The sequence below is a fragment of the Sitophilus oryzae genome, unplaced genomic scaffold (genome assembly GCF_002938485.1).
Source record: "Sitophilus oryzae breed Bouriz unplaced genomic scaffold, Soryzae_2.0 scaffold_808_pilon_pilon, whole genome shotgun sequence".
In the NCBI taxonomy this organism is placed as follows: domain Eukaryota; kingdom Metazoa; phylum Arthropoda; class Insecta; order Coleoptera; family Curculionidae; genus Sitophilus; species Sitophilus oryzae.
In genome coordinates, this window is record NW_022147426.1 from 4,498,698 (window position 1) to 4,523,070 (window position 24,373).

At 30.6% G+C, this 24,373-nt stretch overlaps 1 protein-coding gene and 2 long non-coding RNA genes across 7 annotated transcripts in view; 2 read left to right on the forward strand and 1 right to left on the reverse strand.

The window, feature by feature from the left end:
* The window catches only part of LOC115888751 (protein winged eye), an 87,926-nt gene extending 76,561 nt beyond the window's left edge, over positions 1-11,365 (forward strand). For all 3 annotated transcript variants that reach the window (XM_030908587.1, XM_030908589.1, XM_030908590.1), the window contains 4 exons: positions 2,797-3,395; positions 3,457-3,639; positions 6,378-6,539; positions 7,708-11,365. In XM_030908587.1, the coding sequence (XP_030764447.1) occupies positions 2,797-3,395; positions 3,457-3,639; positions 6,378-6,539; positions 7,708-7,935 (1,172 nt within the window). In that variant the 3' untranslated portion in view covers positions 7,936-11,365. The remainder of the gene's footprint in view (positions 1-2,796; positions 3,396-3,456; positions 3,640-6,377; positions 6,540-7,707) is intronic.
* A 373-nt stretch (positions 11,366-11,738) lies between these two features.
* Positions 11,739-14,192, forward strand: LOC115888769. 3 transcript variants are annotated; one of them, XR_004051304.1, is made up of 5 exons: positions 11,739-11,900; positions 12,360-12,584; positions 13,164-13,287; positions 13,389-13,606; positions 14,061-14,192. It is a non-coding gene; the product is annotated as an uncharacterized LOC115888769 (long non-coding RNA). The 3 variants fall into 3 exon arrangements; XR_004051303.1 differs by lacking the exon at positions 11,739-11,900 and adding an exon at positions 12,111-12,208 and having other exon boundaries at positions 13,164-13,291; XR_004051302.1 differs by lacking the exon at positions 11,739-11,900 and adding an exon at positions 12,111-12,208.
* A 3,986-nt stretch (positions 14,193-18,178) lies between these two features.
* Positions 18,179-21,247, reverse strand: LOC115888768. Its single transcript, XR_004051301.1, has 5 exons — positions 21,195-21,247; positions 20,712-21,042; positions 19,597-19,700; positions 18,920-18,998; positions 18,179-18,299 (listed from the first exon to the last, which is right to left on the reverse strand). It is a non-coding gene; the product is annotated as an uncharacterized LOC115888768 (long non-coding RNA).
* Between the last annotated feature and the right edge of the window lie 3,126 nt (positions 21,248-24,373).

Sequence of the window (24,373 nt, forward strand, 5' to 3'; positions counted from 1 at the left end):
AGTGGAATTAATTGGAAAATTTAAAAATTTTTGTGATATGTAGCTCTTTTGATAAACCTGTCAGTTTTCTTTTGGCGCATTTGAATATTTGTGACTTTTTTGTACTTTTCTCTGTTTATTTTAAATTATTTCATGTTTACAAAGGTTTTTTTGCATAGGGTATAAATCAAGAAAGATCAGAGTCAGGGCTTGAATTATAGTGGAAATCTTAAAATTTAAATCTCAATTTTTAAAAGACAGAAGGGTTGGGTTGGGTTATATGGTAAGGGACGTCATGGTAGCCATTTTGATACACCTTTCAGTTCTCTTTTATTCTTATTTTGGCAAATTTAAATTTTTGTGAGTTTTTTGTCCACTTCCGTGTATTTTAAAGTATTTCTTGTTTACAAAGACTACAATGAATTTTTATACAATGTATATAAATCTGGAAAAAGGTTGTTCCAGGGCTTGAATTACTGTGGACTTATCGGGAATCTTAAAATTAAAATTTATATTCCTAAAAAGATGAAAGGGGCGTCATGGTAACCATTTTGATAAACCTTTCAATTTTCTTTGACCTTTTTCTTGAAAAATTTTCACAATTATTGAATGAAGTTTTTTGCGATCTCTTCTTCATTTATTTTTAATTATTTTCTGTTTATTTTATAATCTTTTTTTTATAAAGATGTTGTCAGCGTTTAAACGACTGTAGAATTATTGTAAATTATTACTTAAAGACCGAAAGGACGTCATAGAAGTCATTGTAGTTTTCTTTGACTTTTCTTTTGACAAATTATTTTCTTTTTTACCTTTTTCCTTGGTTATCTTTAATGGGCTCTTTCACTATATTTTCGAATTAGCATAATTGAATAAAGCAATTAATTCTAGAATTTTCTGCTATCTCACTTTTGAAAAATTTGAAGTCGTTCTTAAGAAAATAAATAAAACACCTGGTCATACCTGGCATGTTGGAAAGCGGCAACACGGCCGCGGCCGGTCCACCATGCTGACCCACCACCACCTCCACACAAGGCCATTCAACCTTTTCCAATATGGCGGAGGTAGAAGTTCTTTATTTAGCGCGTATTTTAAAACCTGTTTTATTTCCAAATAAACATTTTTCACACAAATGACGGGTTAGATTACGTAATATTTCACTAATTTTTTAATATACAGGGAGTCTAAAGTTCTCCACATAAGTATGGAATTTTTTGTATTATTACTTTTATGAAAACATCAGTTAGGTTTACGCTTAGCTTAGTTTTCTTTACTCTTTCTATTTACATAGGGCATTGTCTTTGTGGTAAAGACATCATTCCATTTTTTTGCATAGTTCTTCAATAAAATATTGGATATTCTAAACAAGATGGATTTAATAATAAACTCTGACGTATGTGAGGGGCAATTGTGACCTAAAAAAAGACTTACATCCAGGCCATTTATATTTTCAAATGTCAAAGTTGTCAATATCTTTCTGTGATCTTTTTGACGTAAAAAGCTTGATTCTTCTTCCAATATTTTACTTATAGTGAGGTAAGTGTAAGCAGTAGCCATAACTACATCCTCACTAGGGTAACAGAGGCTTTGGGGCCTTTGACCTTTTTGAGGCATATTTAATACACTTCTTACCCGAAAACTACTAATAGGAGTGAAATTTTCTCTTTTAATAGCTGTCAACCATTTTTTACGAAGCTTGGGGAATATGCAAGCAGAAACCTTGGGACCCCCTCTATAATTCCCGTGACAATTTGGAACAGAGCATGTAAAAGGCATGCTACAATAAAATGTTAATACCTACCCTTTAATACCTATCTTTTGATTATTGTAAGTAACCATTATAAAATAGCGTATGATCGAAAAAAAACGGCGTCCAGTTGGCTTGGAAATGACAATCGATGACATTTCCCATATAAATTTACATATAAAATGACAGCGATCTTCATTTCATAGCCATCGCTGACGCCGTTTTTTCTCGATCATACGGTACTATGCAGACTGGCGGCGAAGGCTTTTTACTCATTTAGGTGTAATATCTTGATAAATAATTCTAGTTCTTACCTTAAAATAACTAATAATAGAGGAGTACGACAAGCACAAAAGTTTGAAGTTCCCTATGTGGAACGTCTGGTTTTGATTTTTGTTACACTGTTATCACAATTTTCTGATCACTCTTTCTTATCATAAATAAAACAAAACAAAATTTTATTCAAACATATTTATTTGAAATATGAGACAACGTGACTAAATAAATATAAAAAATAAAGAATTGAATTATTTCTACAGCAATAACTTAATTATATGCAATTTTAACGTAAATTAGTAAGGTATAAGCATGACTTACAGTAATTTGTAAATAAATACACGTATTCACAGCCATCAGGGATAGCCTAGTAACTGTGGTAATCACTATATTTGACTTTTAGGCCATACAATTTTTTTTGACAGGTAGTTTTTTTCGTCCAAAAATTTGAAATATTTTTTTTCAAAAACGGTTAATGTTAGGTATAGAGTTTTTAACATTAATATTCATAGAATTTTACAGAGAATTTAAGTATGTAATAAAACATGGAGGCACCCATTTAAAATAAGAAAGTTGCTGTCAACTTCCGGTATTTCCGGAAGTGCCGCCATATTGAAAATACTTTTAATCGATAGATCTCGTTGTGAAACAATGATGTGCAAAAAATCTTCGATCTAGATATTGTAGTTCTCTAGAAACTTCTAATGGCCGTTCAGCCTGGGTCACCCTGTATATCTACTGCACTTATTTAAGACACACATTGTATAAAACTCTTCTACCATGGTTCTTTCTTTCAGAATACGATCCAAACCCCTTGCTGAGTCTATCAAAACGCAAACGACGTACTTCTACCAGCGTTTCCACCGAAGATAAACATCAACCAATCGAAACATCACAAACACCACAAAATCCAATAGCCAAACAAACTATCGCACCAGAACAATCAACTCCAAATCCTACCGAATCGACCCTAACAGAAGACCATCACAGGGAAAAGAAAAGACAGAAGAAAAAGAAGAGGGAGAAGATCAAGAAGAAGCACAAGTGCTGCGAGGAGTTTTGCAAGCACAAAAAGCACCACAAGAAACACAAAAAACACAAGAAGCATCACGACAAAGAAACAAGGTGCAGCACGAGCTCTGAGGATTCTGTTAAACAGGATTGTAGCCTGGAGGTTATCAATGAAGAAGAGTCTGGGGCAGAAGATGTTGAAGAATCAAAGGTTGAAAATGAAAATGCTGGAGAGAAAGCATGTGAAGTTAAAGAAAATGGTGATGTAAATGATGAAAATGATAATGAAGATGATGTGAAAAGTGTTTTAGATGAGGAAGAGCACGAAGCTAATACAGAAGATGAAGCTACGATGGATGAAATTTTGGATATAACAAGAAATAATGTAAGATTTTTAATGCAATTTCTTTTTGTGTTTTTGATTTTTTTCTTAATTTTGATGATAGAAATCGAAGAAAATTCGGGATAGGCAGGAATCGTCAGAAAGTAGGAGCATGATGAGGGCATTCTTGCCTGACAGACAGATGTGGCATTGGGCTGGCGATGGTCTAAAACGACGTAAAGGCAAGACAAAGTACAAAAAGTGCATCTATTACAAGTCGATTGAACGTGGCAAAGAATCAATTAACGTAAGTGTATTTTTTTAGGTTTTCTTTGATTCTTCTCTTTACAAATTTCAATTTTTTTGTGTTTTTTTGCGCTTTTCTGTATCTATTTTTATTCTTTCTGGTTTATTTTATAATATGTTTTATACCAAGTGTATAAATCTGGAAAGATATTGTGTTAGGGATTGGCATTACAGTGGAATTAATTGGAAAATTTAAAATTTTTGTGATATGTAGCTCTTTTGATAAACCTGTCAGTTTTCTTTTGGCGCATTTGAATATTTGTGACTTTTTTGTACTTTTCTCTGTTTATTTTAAATTATTTCATGTTTACAAAGGTTTTTTTGCATAGGGTATAAATCAAGAAAGATCAGAGTCAGGGCTTGAATTATAGTGGAAATCTTAAAATTTAAATCTCAATTTTTAAAAAGACAGAAGGGTTGGGTTGGGTTATATGGTAAGGGACGTCATGGTAGCCATTTTGATACACCTTTCAGTTCTCTTTTATTCTTATTTTGGCAAATTTAAATTTTTGTGAGTTTTTTGTCCACTTCCGTGTATTTTAAAGTATTTCTTGTTTACAAAGACTACAATGAATTTTATACAATGTATATAAATCTGGAAAAAGGTTGTTCCAGGGCTTGAATTACTGTGGACTTATCGGGAATCTTAAAATTAAAATTTATATTCCTAAAAAGATGAAAGGGGCGTCATGGTAACCATTTTGATAAACCTTTCAATTTTCTTTTACCTTTTTCTTGAAAAATTTTCACAATTATTGAATGAAGTTTTTTGCGATCTCTTCTTCATTTATTTTTAATTATTTTCTGTTTATTTTATAATCTTTTTTTTATAAAGATGTTGTCAGCGTTTAAACGACTGTAGAATTATTGTAAATTATTACTTAAAGACCGAAAGGACGTCATAGAAGTCATTGTAGTTTTCTTTGACTTTTTCTTTTGACAAATTATTTTCTTTTTTACCTTTTTTCCTTGGTTATCTTTAATGGGCTCTTTCACTATATTTTCGAATTAGCATAATTGAATAAAGCAATTAATTCTAGAATTTTCTGCTATCTCACTTTTGAAAAATTTGAAGTCGTTCTTAAGAAAATAAATAAAACACCTGGTCACACCTGGCATGTTGGAAAGCGGCAACACGGCCGCGGCCGGTCCACCATGCTGACCCACCACCACCTCCGCACAAGGCTATTCAACCTTTTCCAATATGGCGGAGATAGAAGTTCTTTATTTAGCGCGTATTTTAAAACCTGTTTTATTTCCAAATAGACATTTTTCACACAAATGACGGGTTTAGATTACGTAATATTTCACTAATTTTTTAATATACAGGGAGTCTAAAGTTCTCCACATAAGTATGGAATTTTTTGTATTATTACATTTATGAAAACATCAGTTAGGTTTACGCTTAGCTTAGTTTTCTTTACTCTTTCTATTTACATGGGGCATTGTCTTTGTGGTAAAGACATCATTCCTTTTTTTTGCATAGTTCTTCAATAAAATATTGGATATTCTAAACAAGATGGATTTAATAATAAACTCTGACGTATGTGAGGGGCAATTGTGACCTAAAAAAAGACTTACATCCAAATGTCAATGTTGTCAATATCTTTCTGTGATCTTTTTGATGTAAAAAGCTTGATTCTTCTTCCAATATTTTACTTATAGTGAGGTAAGTGTAAGCAGTAGCCATAACTACATCCTCACTTGGGTAACAGAGGCTTTGGCCTTTAGCCTTTTTGAGGCATATTTAATGCACTTCTTACCCGAAAACTACTAATAGGAGTGAAATTATCTCTTTTAATAGCTGTCAACCATTTTTTAAGAAGCTCGTCATTTTTGGGGAATATAAAAGCAGAAACCTTGGGACCCCCTCTATAATTCCCGTGACAATTTGGAACAGAGCATGTAAAAGGCATGCTACAATAAAATGTTAATACCTACCCTTTAATACCTATCTTTTGATTATTGTAAGTAACCATTATAAAGTACTATGCAGACTGGCGGCGAAGTAATATCTTGATAAATAATTCTAGTTCTTACCTTAAAATAATTAATAATAGAGGAGTACGACAAGCACAAAAGTTTAAAGTTCCCTATGTGGAACGTCTGTTTTTGATTTTTGTTACACTGTTATCACAATTTTCTGATCACACCATGCACTGAACACTAAGAACTAAACAAACGTGTTGCAGAAGCACAACAAACTAGAGATAATTAATTATTTCTGGTATGCAATCGGAACGAGAAACCACTACCGGCTTTTCAGGTTAAAGGTAAACAGTTTAATAATGCGCTGCCCTCGCCGCCATATTTGCCTTGCCCATATCATGTTGATTGGCCTTGAATTGAGGTGGTGCTGGTCAAGTCAAATCGCAATGTTGCCAGTTGTTGGCTGGCGCACGAGCACGGTTCTGAAGTGTGATTGGGCGTATTTTTCATATATCAATTTAAAATTGTTTCAAATTAAAGCAATTTTGAGGGCCTATAAAAAATTATTCAATGTCATGGAACTACTTTTTTTGGATAAATATACTGAAAATAGCCCATTATTTTTCGTTTATTTTTTAGTTGGTTTTATGCAAAGCTGGAAATATATTGTGTCAGGGTTTGAATTACAATGAGACAATTGTGAATCTTAGGTTGTTTAACTATTTTTATAATAATTTAATTTCAATAATTTGCGATTTCTTTTTAGTATGGATTTGATTATTTTTATAAAAATGTCTTTTTGACGTATAGGTGGGCGATGCTGCAGTATTTTTGTCAACTGGCAGACCTGACAGGCCGTACATTGGCAGGATCAAGTCCATGTGGGAGGATAACGGTAGTATGACCGTCCAAGTCAAATGGTTCTATCATCCAGAAGAGTTGCAACATCACAATTTGACTCTAAAATATCCAGTAAGTATTTTTTTTAATAAAATTAATTCACTATATAGTCTATAAAATGAATAACTTTGAATTTTGACCGTTATTTTTTACCAATATGGCAAATATAAAATCCCTCTGTCAAAGAAATTACTGATTTCTTTTAAATTGAGTACCTGAACGAATCAGATAGGTAACTCTTTTTACTTTCGTGAAATAGAAAAGGAAAATAATAAAACAAGTGACAGTTCTTCCTCTTCTTGCAAAAATCAACACGAAATGTCATAATTGTCAAAAGTAAAATGTCATCAGCTTTTGACATTTCTAAATATCAGACCAATGCCGTCTCTAATAGAACAGCCTCGGAGCGAGATTTATGACGTCACGCTAGTTAGATACTACGGATTAATAAATATGTGGTAGAATACATGGAAAACTTAATTATTCCTCGTATTTTTGATTTGTATTTTAAAAATGATATAGTTTACATGAAATATACATAATATACAGTTAATAAATACAATATATATACCTATTTATAGTAATAAATACTTTGGCAAATAAACGATGAACCATACAAATACCGCAAATGTTTTACAATATACAAATAATGAATAGGTACATAAGATAATGGGTAAAATGTAAAATATATTTTAAATTTTTGAGTTTGAAAATCGATATAATTTAACAAAAAACATTCAATATCTACTAATAGTGATGTATTATTATTTGCATTCACAAAATTTATATGTATATTTCGCAAGTATCGATGTTCGAAAAATTATATTTGCAAATAATACAATATCATAGAAAAAAAAGCGTCAGCGATGGCTATGAAATAAAGATCGCTGTCATTTTATATGTAAAATTATTCTAAAATTTTTGATTTTCGAAAAAAATACGAGTAATAAGTATGTTTTCCATTTATTCTACAACATATTTATTAATCCGTAGTATCTAACTAGCGTGACGTCATAAATCTCGCTCCGAGGCTGTTCTATTAGAGAGGGCATTGCGTCAGCAGGGCCGCAAGTTGCTAATCTAATAAAATTAACACTAGAAAAGCCCGCGGGAACTGTCAAATTCAAAGTTATTCGTTTCACAGACTATAGTTAAATGAATCGAATTTTTGAAATAGTCATCGTCTTACACGATTATTATAATATATTAAGATATTATTTTAAGTCGGATTTTGTTATAGGGCGCACTTTTTGAATCCGACCATATAGACGAGAACGACGTTCAAACTATATCGCACAAATGCGACGTGGTACCACTCAAAGACTATATCAGGCGTTTCGGGAACGACCCCCTCGCCTACGACACTGTCTACGAAAATAATGACATGTACTACCTTGCCGGATTGTACAAACCTACCACTTACTTCCTCAGGATGGAACCGAACATACCAACAAACCAAGACACTTAATATTTCCCTGTATTCTCCAGGGAAATTCTGTTTATTATTACTAACTCAGTACAAAGAATCTATTGTAGTTACTTACTTTTAGGTCTGAGAATCATGTTGTACAGAGTGGATGAACGTTTTTTTTTGGTAGTATTGACAATACGGATCGGATGAAAAAGAAATAATTATACAGGAGTATTGAAAAGCCTAAAAGAGCAATATATACACAAGATAGATGTTGTTTGAATGTAAGGAAAAAATCTAGTGATTTTTGGTGCTACCGTTTACGACAGACGTTGGTTTTTATATATATTTATTTGTTCATGTTTAAGTGTATTTATAATCTCTCTTCTCTCGTCTCGCGTTGAGTTAATATTTTTACGCGTTCTCTCGTGTGATAATCACATGTTTGTTTGTGTTTTTTTGTAATATTAAATATGAAGAACAAAATATTTGAAGTTGTTGCAAGATAGGCTACTGTCGTAATCACCAATATAATCATTTTATATTGTCTTAGTAAACCTTTTCTAAAGCCAGACATATTATAATCTACATGACTTTTTCTATGGTGTATTTTAGATCTCATAGTTTCACTGTATATCAGATATATCATACTCTCAACAGCAATTTTGAGATCTCACAATTTATTTACATAGACTCTGTCTTTCCTAAACTTTTTTATTCAATGCTATAATACTCTCTTAATAATTTTTCTACAGTCTTTTAAAGATATCTCATCTGTCTCAGTGTCTATGACATCTCATAGGTCATTTTTAAAGACTCAAGATGTTATGACGCTGATTATAAAATAGAACGCGTTGTAATGGTATACTGCAGTTTTTGTTAAGCCTGTATAAGTTCTCATAGGTCTTCAGCATCTCAAGCTATAGGTATACTGTTGATTTAAAAAAAAATGCTGTTATACTGGATTATTTCATTAGTCTATGAGATCTCGTGGGTCATTTTCAGAGTCTCAATCTTTATCAATCTGTTAAGGCAGAAAAATCAGATATATCTCATTATATTTCTCTGCTACATTTTTTGTTCAGACTTTATTAGGTCTCATAGGTCTTCAGAGTCTTAGTATTTCTCTAACTGTTTTTTTTTTATAGAAATATACTGTTATACTCGATTTTTTTCTAGTCTCTGTGAGATCTCATAGGTCATTTTTAAAATCTCAAGACAGAAAAATAAAATGTACTGCATTATAATAATACTCTACTCAACTGTTTGTTCAGACTCAAGGTCTCAGAGGTCTTCATTGTATCAGTATTTGTCAAGTTGTTATTTAATACTCTCTACTGCAATTTTGAGATTTCATAAGTCATTTATGTTAAGTATTACTACAATACTCAAAATATTTCTAAAGCCTAGGAGATCTTATAGGTCCTATAGAGACTAAAGATTCAAATCTCAGTATTTATCGGTTCCCTAATAGTCCTTTTTAGTCTAATAGTCAGTCTGTTAAAATATTTAAATATTCTTTGAGATCTCATAGGTCATATTATGAGATCTCATAGTTTATATTCATAGTCTCAGTATTTGTCAGGCTGTTGTATTAAGGTATTTAAAAATTGTGCAGATAAATTAATAACTGGGTTTTCTCTTCAGGTTGATTAAATCTCATAAGTCATCTCTTTATAGTCGCATCTCTGTATTTACCAAGCTGTTGAGTTGAAGAGTAGTCTTGATGAGGTATCTCATCAGATCTCATAGGTCAGTAAAAACGATTAAATCCCAGTTTTCTGTTTCCATGATATCTCATAGGTCATTTAGATTTTGGGTCTTTCTCTGACTGTTGAGATTATAATAAACCATAAAACAACGCTAGTATTTTGGTGATTACGACTGCAGTCTATATAAAAAAGGAATATTAAAGATTTGGTCTATCTGTTTAGTCTAATATCACCCAAAATGGGCCGTATTAGAATACTTAAATGATATTTCAGTTTTTTTCTGACTAGAACTAGAATTTCTTCCCATACCTACTTATTGAAAAAGAAAAACACAAAACAAATGAACCAGGATATAAAATTAAGTAAATTATATTTATATTTAGGATTAAGGAACCAAAAAAAAGCAATTATTAGATTTTGGTGTCAAAAAACTTTTCCCATACAAATTTATCAGTAGTTTGTTGCCTGTATATACATATTTAACTTCTAGAATCAGTCTAGTTTTTCGTGTCTTTGATATAATTATATATTGACAGAAAATTACACAACTATATATCTATATAAATATATATTTTGATATTAGGACCAATAGCTACATACGTCATTTTGGTCTGTTTAACTTAATAAGGTACCCTAACAAAAAAAATAATAAGTATATTATCTAAAATTTTTCACAATCATATAATAATTATGAAACGTTTGGACTGTTAAAAAAGGTGCCTAATTTTTACGTATATTCGACCTGATGACTGATAACTATTGGACTAGCATATAAAAAAGATATCTATAAATATTTAAACATAAAAAAAATAAAGTTCATGTCTGCCAACTCGAAAAAAATGTTGCGTTGTTACCTGACATTTGTGTTGGTAGACTTGCAAAGAAAAAAATAAAAACCCTAGTAATCAAAACTAGTTTTGCTGGTGATATACATATCTAAGATTGATATTCTGACTGAAAGTGTAGAATTTATATAATAAGGAACGTTTTTAAGTTTGATTTTTAGGGTTTTTTAACTCTTATTGTATAGTAATTAACGTAGTTTTTAATCTTAAGTACTTTAAACTATTCTCGTGCAATGTACTCAAACAAAATAGTACTTAGAATGAAGTGAAGAATCAAAACTTAGCATTATTTAAAAGTATTATTTTGAGTGTTTTTCTCAGTTAAGTTCGCAAAAAGAATTTTTGTATTCTTTACACTTCCATTTTTTCTTATACCAGTGATTTGAAAATCAGTATGAGTTTTCAGAGCACCCTGTATACCATTAACGTTAATATATTTTCAGTTTTATTTGATATAGTAACCAAGTAACACATTCTTAAGCGTCATTTTTGTGAAGAGTGTGTCGCTTGGTAAAAACTCCAGCTCAAGTGAGTTTAATTTTTTTTCGATTTTTTTACTGTTTAGTTTTCTAGTTTACCAATATACGCTTATACATTTTTTAGGTGCTTAAAAAGTATACAAAATAGGTCGACTCTGTTTTTAGAGTTATTTTTACTCGTTTTTTTTTCGTTTTTGGTCCTTGAAAATTTCTTTTAGAATGTCTTCTAAAAATTTTTCCGCCATTCTTACGTAGTATCTACGTTCAATTTTATTATAGGTTTCTTTTCGAGAAAATTGAGAAAAAAAAAACGGTGTCATAGTAGTCGAAAATTTAACATTTCGGAAGCTACCGTAACGTTGTTTTTTTTTTCTCGATTTAAAGTTATTAGGCATTCTAAAGAAGGCATTTTTTCAAACTAATAAGAGTTATATATTTAAAGAAAAAAAAACAATAACGTAGATGTTAGGCATTAAAAAAATAGGTATTTTACTACTAATAATAACTGAAAAGCTTGAATGTGTGTGTTGTACAGAAATACCTTTATTTTTGCATATTAATGAAATAAACAGATGAAAAAAAAACGTATAGTATATTATCGATATATATTATGAGTTTAGATGTATTTTACTAAAACCATCAGGGTCTAAAAGAAAACGATTTTTAGAGAAAGTATGAACAATTATAATTTGTATATAATATTATATCGGCTTGTACATATTGAAAGCTTGGCTCTCTCATTAAAGAAAATATTAAAAATTGTGGTGTTTTATTTGTACTAATCTTTTTTTAATAATTTTTTAAGGCTTTTTGTCATTCAAGAGACCTTGGTTATGATGTTTGACGTTACACCAATAACCAAGCAGAGAAAAATAAAACTTTGTGGCGTCTTCTATTAGCAGTCTTGTGAACTAAATTAATTCTAAATATGTGGCGCCCTCTATGAGACGCTTGCCGAACCTATATATTGATGATTCCTGTAATTTGTAAGTATGTAGCGACACCTACCGAGAAATAGCCTAATGTTTCATAATTTTTTACTGGTTTCTGTAAAAAAAAATACTGTTGCGACATCTATTCATTAGTAACTGAAGTTTGAGTTTATTTAAAGAATTCTGTAATTTTTAGTCCCCATAATGTGTTGAATTAGCGCCATCTCTGAAATAAATTTTACACTATATTTTATTTTAACCTAAGAAATTTATACGAAATTTTTCCCCGATGTTTTTAGTTGAATTTTAGAGTAAATTAATAAAATAAAAATATATAAATTATGCTGCTTTTATCTGAAAAGGTAGGTGAATTTTGTTCAGACTGCTGTTCAATATTACCGCCTTTAAGGTACACTGAAATAGTTATATAAAGACTTGATCGAAAGAGTACAATTCCCAGAGTGTGTTTTATATGTATTCCGAGTTTTTTTATATATTTTATTAATATTTTAGTGTTAAGAGAAGGAAATACTACAGTGCTTTACATGATATATTTTGATTCGCCCCATGTACAATAGAAAAAGGAAGACTTGAAGGTATTTGATGACGAGAAACAAGGTGATGGGTCTATAGTTGAAAGACAATGTCCTAAATGATATAATAATGAAATGTCTTATGCTGCAGTCGAACTTAGGTCGGGTGATATTGGGCAGACAGTGTTTTATACTTGTACAAAGTGTAAGTATAAGGAAAACTAAAATTCATAATGAAACAACTGCTTTATGTACATACTTATTCTTTGCACCATTTTGATCGTAAAATAAACAATTTAAATGTAACGGGTAGGTATTACAATGAAATTACTTAGTTGTAATGCTTAAGTTTTTTTTATTAAACTCAATTTTAGTATCAGCATAGTATTAACATATCTGAAATTAAATTGTATTTCATTCATTTTCTTGCTCTCGTAATATCTTGCGTTTTCGCCACTTGGTATAATCCTTGTATAATATAATTCTTTTTCGGAAAACATGCATATTTTTAACTGGAGCCAACTTATATAAGCTTTCCTGGATATTTCAGTCATATTAAAACAGGGAAATTAAGGAAATTCTAAAAAATATAAAATATATTCAATCATCCGAATTTATATACGGCATGCAACCAGTAATACAAAAGTACTAACCGTGGCCTCTAAAGTAGACCGTTTCTCTCTGTTTTGTACAACGCTAATCGTAGATAAACAGTTATAGAAATATTTCTAAAGTTTTGCGTTTCTATTCCCAATTACCAATATTTCTTTTTTGAAATCCACAGGTTACACAAGAATTTTTTTAAGTAATGGATTGTGATTGGTCAGCTCAGAATTGTCATTTGATTTTCACGCCTGTGTTGCCAAGATATTAACAAAGTCCTGAAACTAATCTAAATCAATATATTTGTAGGTATACAACGAATTGAACCCTTACTAATTCATGATAAATATATTATAAATATAATACAAATATTGTTTCAGTAGAATAAATATTATTTTTCTTTTAGACACAGCTTGGACACAGCATTATTATTACAGCAAAAAAGCATCACCTTGATTTACATGTGTGTTCAATCTGACAACATTGACAGTGTATCATTTTCCGTTGTACACGCAGCGTGTCCTTGCTCTTATAATTTTTCTAATTTTTGGTAGAAAAAGTTGTTTTTCTGTACACTGTATGAGTGTATGTTGTTCCTTAAGGCCCGTTACACCTCCTGAACATGTAAGTGCTCATTATTTTGTCTGTTTTCTATAGTTTTTTCCCTTTCAAATATTTCAGTTACATCATCTTTAAAAGCATTTTTTCATATTTTCATAATTTTCTTTTTCTATATTGAGTATAGGGAAATATAGATACTTTCCTTGATGTCTCTATAGTACTTTAAACATTTAGTTACCCTGAGTATCGCTTATTTAGAGGCATTTGATATTTTTTGGTCAATTTTTTTTGGAATAGTTTAAAGATGTTTTGCATTCCTAATTTCTTTAGGTGTTTATTTGTACAGGCAAACAAGTTTTTGCTACGTTGTTTAGAAGAGGCCCCCATTATCAATAATTATATAATATTTTCAGATAACAAAAAAACCTTTAAACTTCACACGTTAACTATATACTGCCATCATATTTTAGATAATAATTTTGTATTATTTTAATATAATTCTTTAATTGTTTTTTAGGAGCGTTATTAATACACCATACACATCCATAAATACCACCTAAAACGAGATACCTAGGTTATCCCTTATATAATCCGGATGTTTAGCCATCATTCTGATTTACGAGATTGGTCTTCTATTATATGATTGAAAGTAAGTTTAATTTATAATTTAATAGCTATTTATGTAACTAGTACCTAAAATGATGTTTTTTAGGACGAATCATTACTGTTTGCGGACGAGGCGTTAGCCGAGTCCGAAATAGTAGATGAGTCCTAAAAAACATAATTTAGGTACGTGTTACATACACTATTTTTTGTCATACGCTTTTTACAGTTTTTTAGAACGCATTTTGTACAACAAATCAGTGGATGTATGCAGTTCTGGGGCAGTACATTTATCCTTTTGATGAATATTACCAATAATGAATCAGGAATTTTAAGTATTTTTCGAGATAACTGTATTTCAGTTCAACCAGTCATCAGTGGAATGAGGATTTAATTCATCATTGAAGAGGAAGCTAAATAGTTTCAGGTACATTAACTAAAAGGTGTATTTTTTCTGTGTCTGTTAAATCGGAATGTTATTGTATTTTGTAAAATAATGTAGATATTAACGATTAATCTCGTAAAACGCTTTGGTGCACAATTTACTGTAGTTTAGGCAACTAAAAATACATCTAGAATTTATATAATTTTTATTTTTAGGCAACTAAAATAAGACTGAAATTTTAGTTATTAATTTTTAGCACTTTTAATTAGATAACAGTTGAGGGTTGGAACCTTTGGTGTTACACAGCAAAATAAAAAACACTAAATCACCACAATACACCAAAACACTTACTTTTACACTGGACGCGCGTTTCGCTAACCATGTTAGCATCATCAGCAGATTATTATAAACAGTTTATAATCATGCTAACATGGTTAGCGAAATGCTCGTCCAGTGTAAAAGTAAAAGTGTTTTGGTGTATTGTGGTGATTAAGTGTTTTTTATTTTACTTTTAATTAGTATAATTAATATACGTTTCAATTAGAGATACAGTTAATTCAGTATTATCGAGAAAAAATGGCGTCAGCGATGGCTATGAAATGAAGATCGCTGTCATTTTATCTGTAAATTTATATGGAAAATGTCATCGATCGTCATTTCCCAGCAAACTGGACGCCGTTTTTTTTTTGATCATACAGTTATTATGTTATGAAGATTTCTATATGTATATCTTTATAATACCGTATGATCGAAATAAAGCGGCTTTCAGTGGGCTTGGAAATGACGGTCGATGACATTCCTTATATAATTGTATATATAAAATGACAGCGTTCTTGATTTCATAGCCATCGCTGACGCCGTTTTTTCGATCATGTTGTACCGTATGATCGAAAAAATACCGGTGTGCGATTGGCGTGGAAATGATGATTGATGACATTTCCCACATAATTTTACATATAAAAAATGACAGCGATCTTTATTTCATAGCCATCGCTGACCCCGTTTTTTCTATCATATTGTACCGTACGATCGAAAAAAAAACGGCGTCTGGTTGCTGTGGAAATGATGCTCGAAGACATTTTCCACATAATTGTTCATATAAAATGACAGCGATCTTCATTTCATAGCCATCGCTGACGCCGTTTTTTCAATCATATTTACTGTATGATCGAAAAAAACGGCGTCCGGTTGGCGTGGAATTAATGATCGATGACATTTCTCACATAATTTTACATATAAAATACGTTCTTCATTTCAGAGCCATCGCTGACGCAGTTTTTTCGATCATATTCTACCGTATGATTGAAAAAAAACGGCGTCCGGTTGGTGTGGAAATGATGCTCGATGACATTTTCCACATAATTGTACATATAAAATGACAGCGATCTTCATTTCATGGCTATCGCTGACACCGTTTTTTCGATCATATTGTACTGTATGATCGAAAAAAACGGCGTCCGGTTGGCGTGGATATAATGATCGATGACATTTCCAACATAATTTTACATATAAAATGGCAACGTTCTTCATTTCAGAGCCATCGCTGACGCAGTTTTTTCGATCATATTCTACCGCATGATCGAAAAAAAAAACGGCGTGCTGTTGGTGTGGAAATGATGCTCAATGACATTTTCCACATAATTGTACATATAAAATGACAGCGATCTTCATTTCATAGCCATCGCTGACGCCGTTTTTTCGATCATACGAAAAAAACTGCGTCCGGTTGGCGTGGAAATAATGATCGATGACATTCCCACATAATTTTACATATAAAATGACAACGTTCTTCATTTCAGAGCCATCGCTGACGCAGTTTTTTCGAACATACTGTACCGTATGATCGAAAAAAAACGTCGTCCGGTTGGCGTAGAAATAATGATCGTATAAAATTTTACGTATAAAATGACAGCAATCTTTATTTCATAGCGATCACTGAGCCGTTTTTTCGATCATAATGTACCTTATGATCGAAAAAAAAACGGCGTGCTGTTGGCGTGGACATGATGGTCGATGACTTTTCCCACATAATTTTACATATAAAATGACAGCAATCTTTATTTCACAGCTATCACTGACGCCTTTTTTTTATCATATTGTATTTTATGTATCCTATCTATTCACTGATTATTTAAAGTTATAGAACAGATCTTCATTAAGGCTTGTTAGTGGATAAATAATTAATTATTTCTTTATATTTTTTTTACAGAACCAACGCGTTCCAGAGAGGTAGCCAGTGGATTTATTTACCTCAAGAGACATTAGCATGTCCATCAACACCTTGGATTTTAATTTACTTTTTATATTATTCTTGTTAATAAAATATAATATTTTAATAAATAATAATTAAAAATAAATGAGTTTTATTGAACCAAAATATACATAGAAATACTGTCTAATCCTGAACATAAAGACAAAGTCATTTAATTATCACTAAGTTAATATATTCTAATACTAAAAAACTTCTTAAATCTGATCAGGAATAGACAGTATTTTATATAAAAATAATAGCTACGAATACCTCCTTGTTATTATGATCTCCTGATATAAATCCCTGGTAGTTTGTCTTTTAATAAAAATTGCACGAAAATTTTTAAGTATATACCTCTTCGCTCTTATGTACTCCTAATATAAATCCGAGAAAATACAGCTTTTAACAAAAATCGTACGAACATTTTTAATCTTTCTCCAAAATTACTGATTTCTATCAGGAGCACATAAGTGAGAAGAGGTGAGGAGTAAATTAAGTACCAATATTTTTACCTAGTCGCTCTTATGCACTCCTGATACTAACTCGAGAAATTCAATTTTTGTCAAAGAGTGCACGAAAATTTTTAAACCTGGCCAAAAATCGTCGATTTCTATCAGGAACGCATAAGAGCGAAGAGGTAAGGAGCAAATTGAGTACCACATGTAAATATAGCATCGATCAACGATATTTCTGCTATCTCTAGCACTTCGAACTCGTTTCTAAACTTCAACCCTTAATATCTCGGAAACTATAAGGGTTAGAGAGGAACGGAACTCGGCATTCGATTCGCCTTTCAACCCTCTATAAGGGTGCATAATTAGGGCTCGATCGGAGGCAAAAAAAAATTTTGGGGAAAAATGAGGTAAGGGGTTAACCTTCCTTCATTTTTCCTCAAACGTTTTTTTTGTCTCCGATCGCGCCCCAAATTTGCACCCTTATAGAGGGTTGAAAGGCAAATCGAATGCCGACTTCCGTTCATCGATATCTCTTATAGTTTAGAAGTTATGGCCCTTTTTCGAAAAAATCTAACTCATTCTAACTCGTTGGTCCAGTACTCTAGTTTTTCACCTAGTCGAATTATTTTGACCAACTTTTGTTAAAAATCTGACCATACTGAGAACAAATGGGAGCGAGGATTTAAAAATTTGTAGCAACATGTATTTATATGTGCTCTTTTAATACAAATAATTTCTACTATATTATATTTACCTCTTCGCTCTTATATATTCCTAATATAAAACTTAGATTTTCTCAACTTTAACATAAATTGTACCAACATTTTTAAACGTCAAAATCACCGATTTCTATCGGGAGCATATAAGAGTGAGGAGGTAAGGAGATATGTATTATGTAGATATATACAAATACCCATGGAAATAAAACATAAGTATTTTAACTAATTCACTTTATTTATAATACAAATCGTACAAAAATAAAATACAATATATACAAGGTGTATCAAAAAAGATGCACGTAGAGGACCTGGATCATGGTGATGTTAGATGGAAACTTCTGCACTGAAAAGAATAGAAAAATCATATTAGTACGGCATCATTTTCTTATTACATATACAAAATCTGTTTCTACAATATGATCGAAAAAAAAACGCCGTCAGCGATGGCTGTGAAATGAAAATCGCTGTCATTTTATATGTAAAATCATCTGAAAAATGTCATCGATTTCAAAAACAAATTTTGACGATATTTTCTCAATCGTATAGTAACGCATAATTAAAAAAAAAAACAGCGTTAAGTCGGCTTGGAAACGACAATCGATGACATTTGCTATATAATTTTACGTAAAGAAATACCACGAACTTCGATGCCAATTCCAACGTTGTTTTCTTTCGATAGTATAGTCAAAACAGCATGGCAAAAAAAATCAACGTTAAGTTAGCTTAGAAAAAACAATGCATGACATCTCCATACAATTTTGAATGTAAAATGACAGCGATCTTCATTTCCAATCCAATTCTAACGCCGTTTTTGTTAGAACGTATGGTACTATATAATCATAAAAAAAAACAGCGTTAAGTTGGCTTAGAAATAACAATCGAGGGCATTCTCCTTATAATTTTATATAAAAAATGACAGCTGAGTACATTTTATATTGAAAAAATAAATTATTTAGTTAATACCTGCTTGGGAACACTAAGACATTATTCATTCGTTGACAGCATTCAGGCTCAAGTGGTGGGTGATATTTTTGAAGAAAATCTGAAACAAAAAAGGTGCAATTAAGATAATTTTTCTGTAAAAGAATATATAAAATAAAGAAATAATAATGTATGCTATATTTGTCTTTTTTATACTGCATGGTCGAAGAAAAAACGGCGTCCAGTTGGCTTGGAAATGATAATCGATGACATTATTCCCATATAATTTTACATATAAAATGACAGTGATCTTCATTTCATAGCCATCGCTGACGCCGTTTTTATTCGATCATACAGTATTAACTTAATTTAACGTAAATAGAATCAATGTCATTTCCCATATAATTTTACATATAAAATGATAGTGATCTTCATTTCATAGCCATCGCTGACGCCGTTTTTATTCGATACTCGTAAAGATTCGTAAATAGAATAAAAAAAACGGCGTCAGAGATGGCTATGAATTGAAAATCGCTGTCATTTTATATGTAAATGTATATGGGAAATTTCATCAATCGTCATTTCTCAGCCAACTGGAGCCGTTTTTTTTATCATACGGTACTTGAGTTGTTAATGTTAACGGTGTTACGATACGATATTAAGATGGTTTTCATCCATGTTCAATTATATACTTATAACTAAATAAACTTATTACTTACTTTACAATTTCTGTGTCTTTTCTCTAAGATTTTTTTAATGAAGACTCTTTGGCTGGTTGATTACGTGGTACTGTCTCAGGAATGTTTGCTTTTCCCATTTCTAGCTATAAAAGAATGTTAGGTTTTAGTAAATATATCAAAGAATCTAGAAATCCTTGCTTTTAACCATGTTAATAAGTTATTACTTTGATATTTAAATAAAATGAGCTATTTTTTTTAATAAAAACTAAGTTAAAAAATAAACAACAATGAATAAAAAACTTTTTTTTATATTATTCAAAGCAGAAACATAATAGATTGACATTTCTATTTCTCCCTAAACTATAGGCAACTCAAAATACAGAAAAAACAAATATATGTTTTTCTTAAAATAATTTGAAATAAATATTAATATGGCCAAAATTAGGAATATCTAGAGTTTGTTTTATATTTACTATAACAAGTAAAAATTTACAGCTTATATTGACTATTATTTCACCAATCTGTATACCAGCTGAAGAATTTTGGTCGAAGAAATTTTATCCAAGACAAGTACTAAGAAATGGATAAATAGAGTAATTACTAAAGACTAAAGTACAATGTTCATATTGAGTGAGAAGGAATCTTAGTAATTCAAATAATTAAATTAATATATTAATTATTAATAACCCATGTAAGGATTTCTTGAAATCAAAAGTGAATCTTGATCGGCCAGAAATTGAGCCGCTGAGAAACTGCACTTTAAAGCACCTCTTTTTAATGCCAAGGACAAAATTAAAAGAAAACATCCAAGAGAAGACAATGTCTAAAGTACTTACTATTTCTTTTTCAATTTTTTATTATTACATATTAATATTTCAGGATTAAAACAAGTTTCGAACATCACAAAAAGAAATTCCCATATATCCAAATTGAAAAATGTTTTTAATGATAGAGAAACATTGTAAAAAGGATAATTTTTATTAGTAACTCAGACATATGTGAGGAATATCTATATTATTATAAACTACGGTGAAAACAACAAAATATGGCATAGAAAATAAGTTTTACTCTAGTTATGTTAATACTGATATTAAAATTAAGTTTTCTAAAGAAATTTGTGCATTGTGTCAAAGTAATTTTATTGTAATACTCACTTGTTATATTCATGTAATATATTTAACACTCCAGAACGATGCAAAGAAGTAAATTATGTACAAAAACCAGTTGTTTTACGAATTTATGTTTTCGTTGAATTTACAGTTTGTACAAGTAGAAAACACTGTCTGTCCTTTCTCAGTTGGCCTAAGTTGAGTTGTAGTATAAGGCATTTTATTATTATCACATTTAGACCATTTTTTTCTACTATAGACCCTTCATCTTCTTGCGTCTTGACATCAAGTACCTTCAAATCTTCCTTTTTCTCTTGTACATAACGCGAATTAAAGGGTACCTTGTAAAGTATTGTACTATTTCCTTCTCTTCATACTAAAATATTAACAATACCTATAAATAAAACTAGGGAAACGTAATATACACACTCAGGATTATACTATTTCGATCAAGTGTTTACATAACTATTTCAATATGTCTCTTAAGATCGGTTATATTGAACAGGAGTCTGAACAAAAATCACCTACCTTTTTAAACATGGACAACATAATTTATTTGTTTTTATTTTATTAATTTACGTAAAAATTTAACTAAAATCCTTGAGAAATTTTCTATTTCACAGTTGTATTTTCTTAGGTTAAAATAAAATATAATGTAAAATTTTAATCAGAGATGGCGCTAATTCAACACTTTTTGGGCACTAAATATTGCAGAATTCTTTAAATTAATTTTAATTTTCTAACTAAACTTTTCTTACTAATTAATAGATGTCGCAAGAGTATTTTAAAGAAACCTGTAAACATTGTTAAAGATTAGTCTACCTATCGACAGGTGTCGCCACACACTACCAGTTTACAGGAATCTTCAATGGATTAATTTTGGCAATTGCCTTATAGATGGCGCCACTAGTTTAAAGTTAATTTTGTTTAGATTAATAATAATAGAGGGCGCCACGAGTCTTAAAAATTATTTAGTTTAAAATTTGGCCGACAGTTGGCGCCACATTATATTTAAATTTAGCATTTGTCCTTTTTTTTAATCTATCTTTAATATAAAATATGGGTTTGTCAAGAAAAACTTAATGGCTCTATAATTTATTATAATCATGTTTGTAATTAGAAATTAGGTGTTTTTATAATTAAAACTAAAAAACAACTAATTTTGTCGTAAAAGATACGTAAGTAGTGATGATAAATAGTAACAAAAGAAAGAAAAATAAAACACAACCAGAAATAAGCAAATTTTATTATTAATAAGATATGTTTATTACATTATTTTAATATTTTCTCTAAAAAAATAATTACCTACCAACCTATAAGTTTATATAAAATTGGCACACCATAATACTGCAGCATTATCCTCGAGAAATAACTAGGTAACATTTTAGAATTAAATTCAAAGCGCAATGCATTTTTAATTTTCCCCTGATGCACTTTTAATGTCGCCAAGAAATGCAGGCAGGGATGGAAAAACAAAAAATAAACTTTAGACGCATTACGCTTCCTGCAACAGCTGTGGTATCGTTATTATATAAAAGCATCGCAAGAATGTATCTTTATACAAAATAAAATGAACATCATTCAACATCTTTCAAACTTTTTGCAAACATAATTCAGACAATAATTTTAAATGATACAATATTAAAAATTATACCGGGCATAGATTTAATTTTTAGTCTATCATACAGGGTATTCCTCAATTACATGCTAAGATTTAAGGGTGTGATTATTGTACCTATTCTAAGAAAAATACTATTTACATTAATTCATGAGGTACTCCAGGGGTAGTAATTTTTTCTAAAAAATAGTCTTCATAATAACTTTATTATACAGGGTGTCCCAGAAATAAGTGCAAGTATTTTAAGGAGTGGTAGTTCTCGATAAAAGAAACATATTTTCTCTTTATCGTTTTTCAAATGAGTCCAAAATAACGGAGTTATTTTACTTTAAACATTTCCAAAAAAGTGATTTTTTGGTAAAATTTTGAGAACCACTGGATCGTTTTTGAATTTTCTTTCTTGTAAATTTAATCTAATACTTATGTTGATATATTATCAAGAAATTTTATTTTTTTTAACTAAAAAAAAATCAAAAAAATTTTTAATTTTTTTTTTCGCAAAAAAACCTCATAGGCGTGTTTCTGGGGTTGAACTATACTACCAGTTAAAATACTTGCACTTATTTCTGGGACACCCTGTATATAGGTACATATCTTTAGATTTGATACGCGTCTTCTATGCATCAAAATACATTTTTCCATGTTTAAAAAAAATTGTTTAAAAAATATCAGTCATCGAAACAGATTTTAAGCGATTTAACTTTGAAGTAAAGTCAGTGGCGGATACAGAGGGGGGCCCATGGGGTCCGGGCCCCCCCTAAAATCTGTAAATTGTGTTAAATATTAGGCTTTTGGGATAAAAATGGCGCCCTAAAAAGCGTATTCTACACTGCTTTTTATTTTGGGCCCTCCTCTAAACTAAATTCCTGTATCCGCCACTGAGTAAAGTGAATTAATTTTTTTAAGCAAAATATGTGTAATATGTACCGTATGATTCGAGAAAAAACGGCGTCAGCGATGGCTATGAAATGAAGATCGCTGTCATTTTATATCTCGTTTTATATGTAAATTTATATGGGAAATGTCATCGATCGTCATTTCCCAGCCAACTGGACGCCGTTTTTTTTCGATCATACGGTATATAATTATGTTTTTGTAATTTTTATTTTTCGTATGGACTCCAGTGGTTAAAGTAAAATTGTTTTTACACCAAAAATATATTTTGATGCATAGAAAACGAGTATCAAGTTTCATAGAGAAATGAATAATATCAGAGCACTAATAACTCTGTGATCGGAGATATAAAAAGATTTTTTTTTGAAAATTTTACCACCTTGAATTTCCAAAGTTAAGATGTTTAGGACATACATTCAAATGAAGTTTTTTTCTTAGAATATGTCCAAGAATCATGCCATTAAGAACCACCCTGTATAACAGTATTTCTTCAAAGTTAATACATATTTAAACCTGCCGACTAACCTTCTTATCTTCAATATCAGTTCCCATTAACTCCGTATCTGATCTGGCGGAAATACGTCAAAAGAATTAACTTTGCAAGGAGGAAAATAACTATTTTCAGGTCATCTGAGATTTAGAAGATAATTTTTGTCGGGGCTTCAGGATTATCGACAGCCAGGAACGGGAAAAGGGACGAGAATGAAATGAAAAACAACTCTGTCAAGAAAAACTGAGGATAGTGGTTAATTTTTCTGATTTCTGACAAATCAGAGACTGCTTTTTTATTTTTTTTTACTTAATTTTAGAAAATTTCTCATAAATTTACATTTTCTTTAAGTACTTACGTACTTACGTACTTACAATAATTAGTGTCAACAGAAAATAAAATCATACCACCATCATATCATAAATAACTAACTTAAAAATCCTTACCGTACATACCTATAAATCACTTTTGATTAACTAAGGATACGCATTGCAAAATGGTTATTATCCTAAAATATTTCATAGTAAGTATGATAATGAATTATTTTTTGATTGAATGAACTTTTTCAAGCTAAAAACATCACGTCAAGATATTTTCCTAGGAATTTTCTTTAGAACTTCTATTCAGATGTCACCAAAATTCTTGATCGGTTAAGCATAAAAACATTGTTAAATAGAAATGTTAGTTTTTGTATTAGAGTTGAAA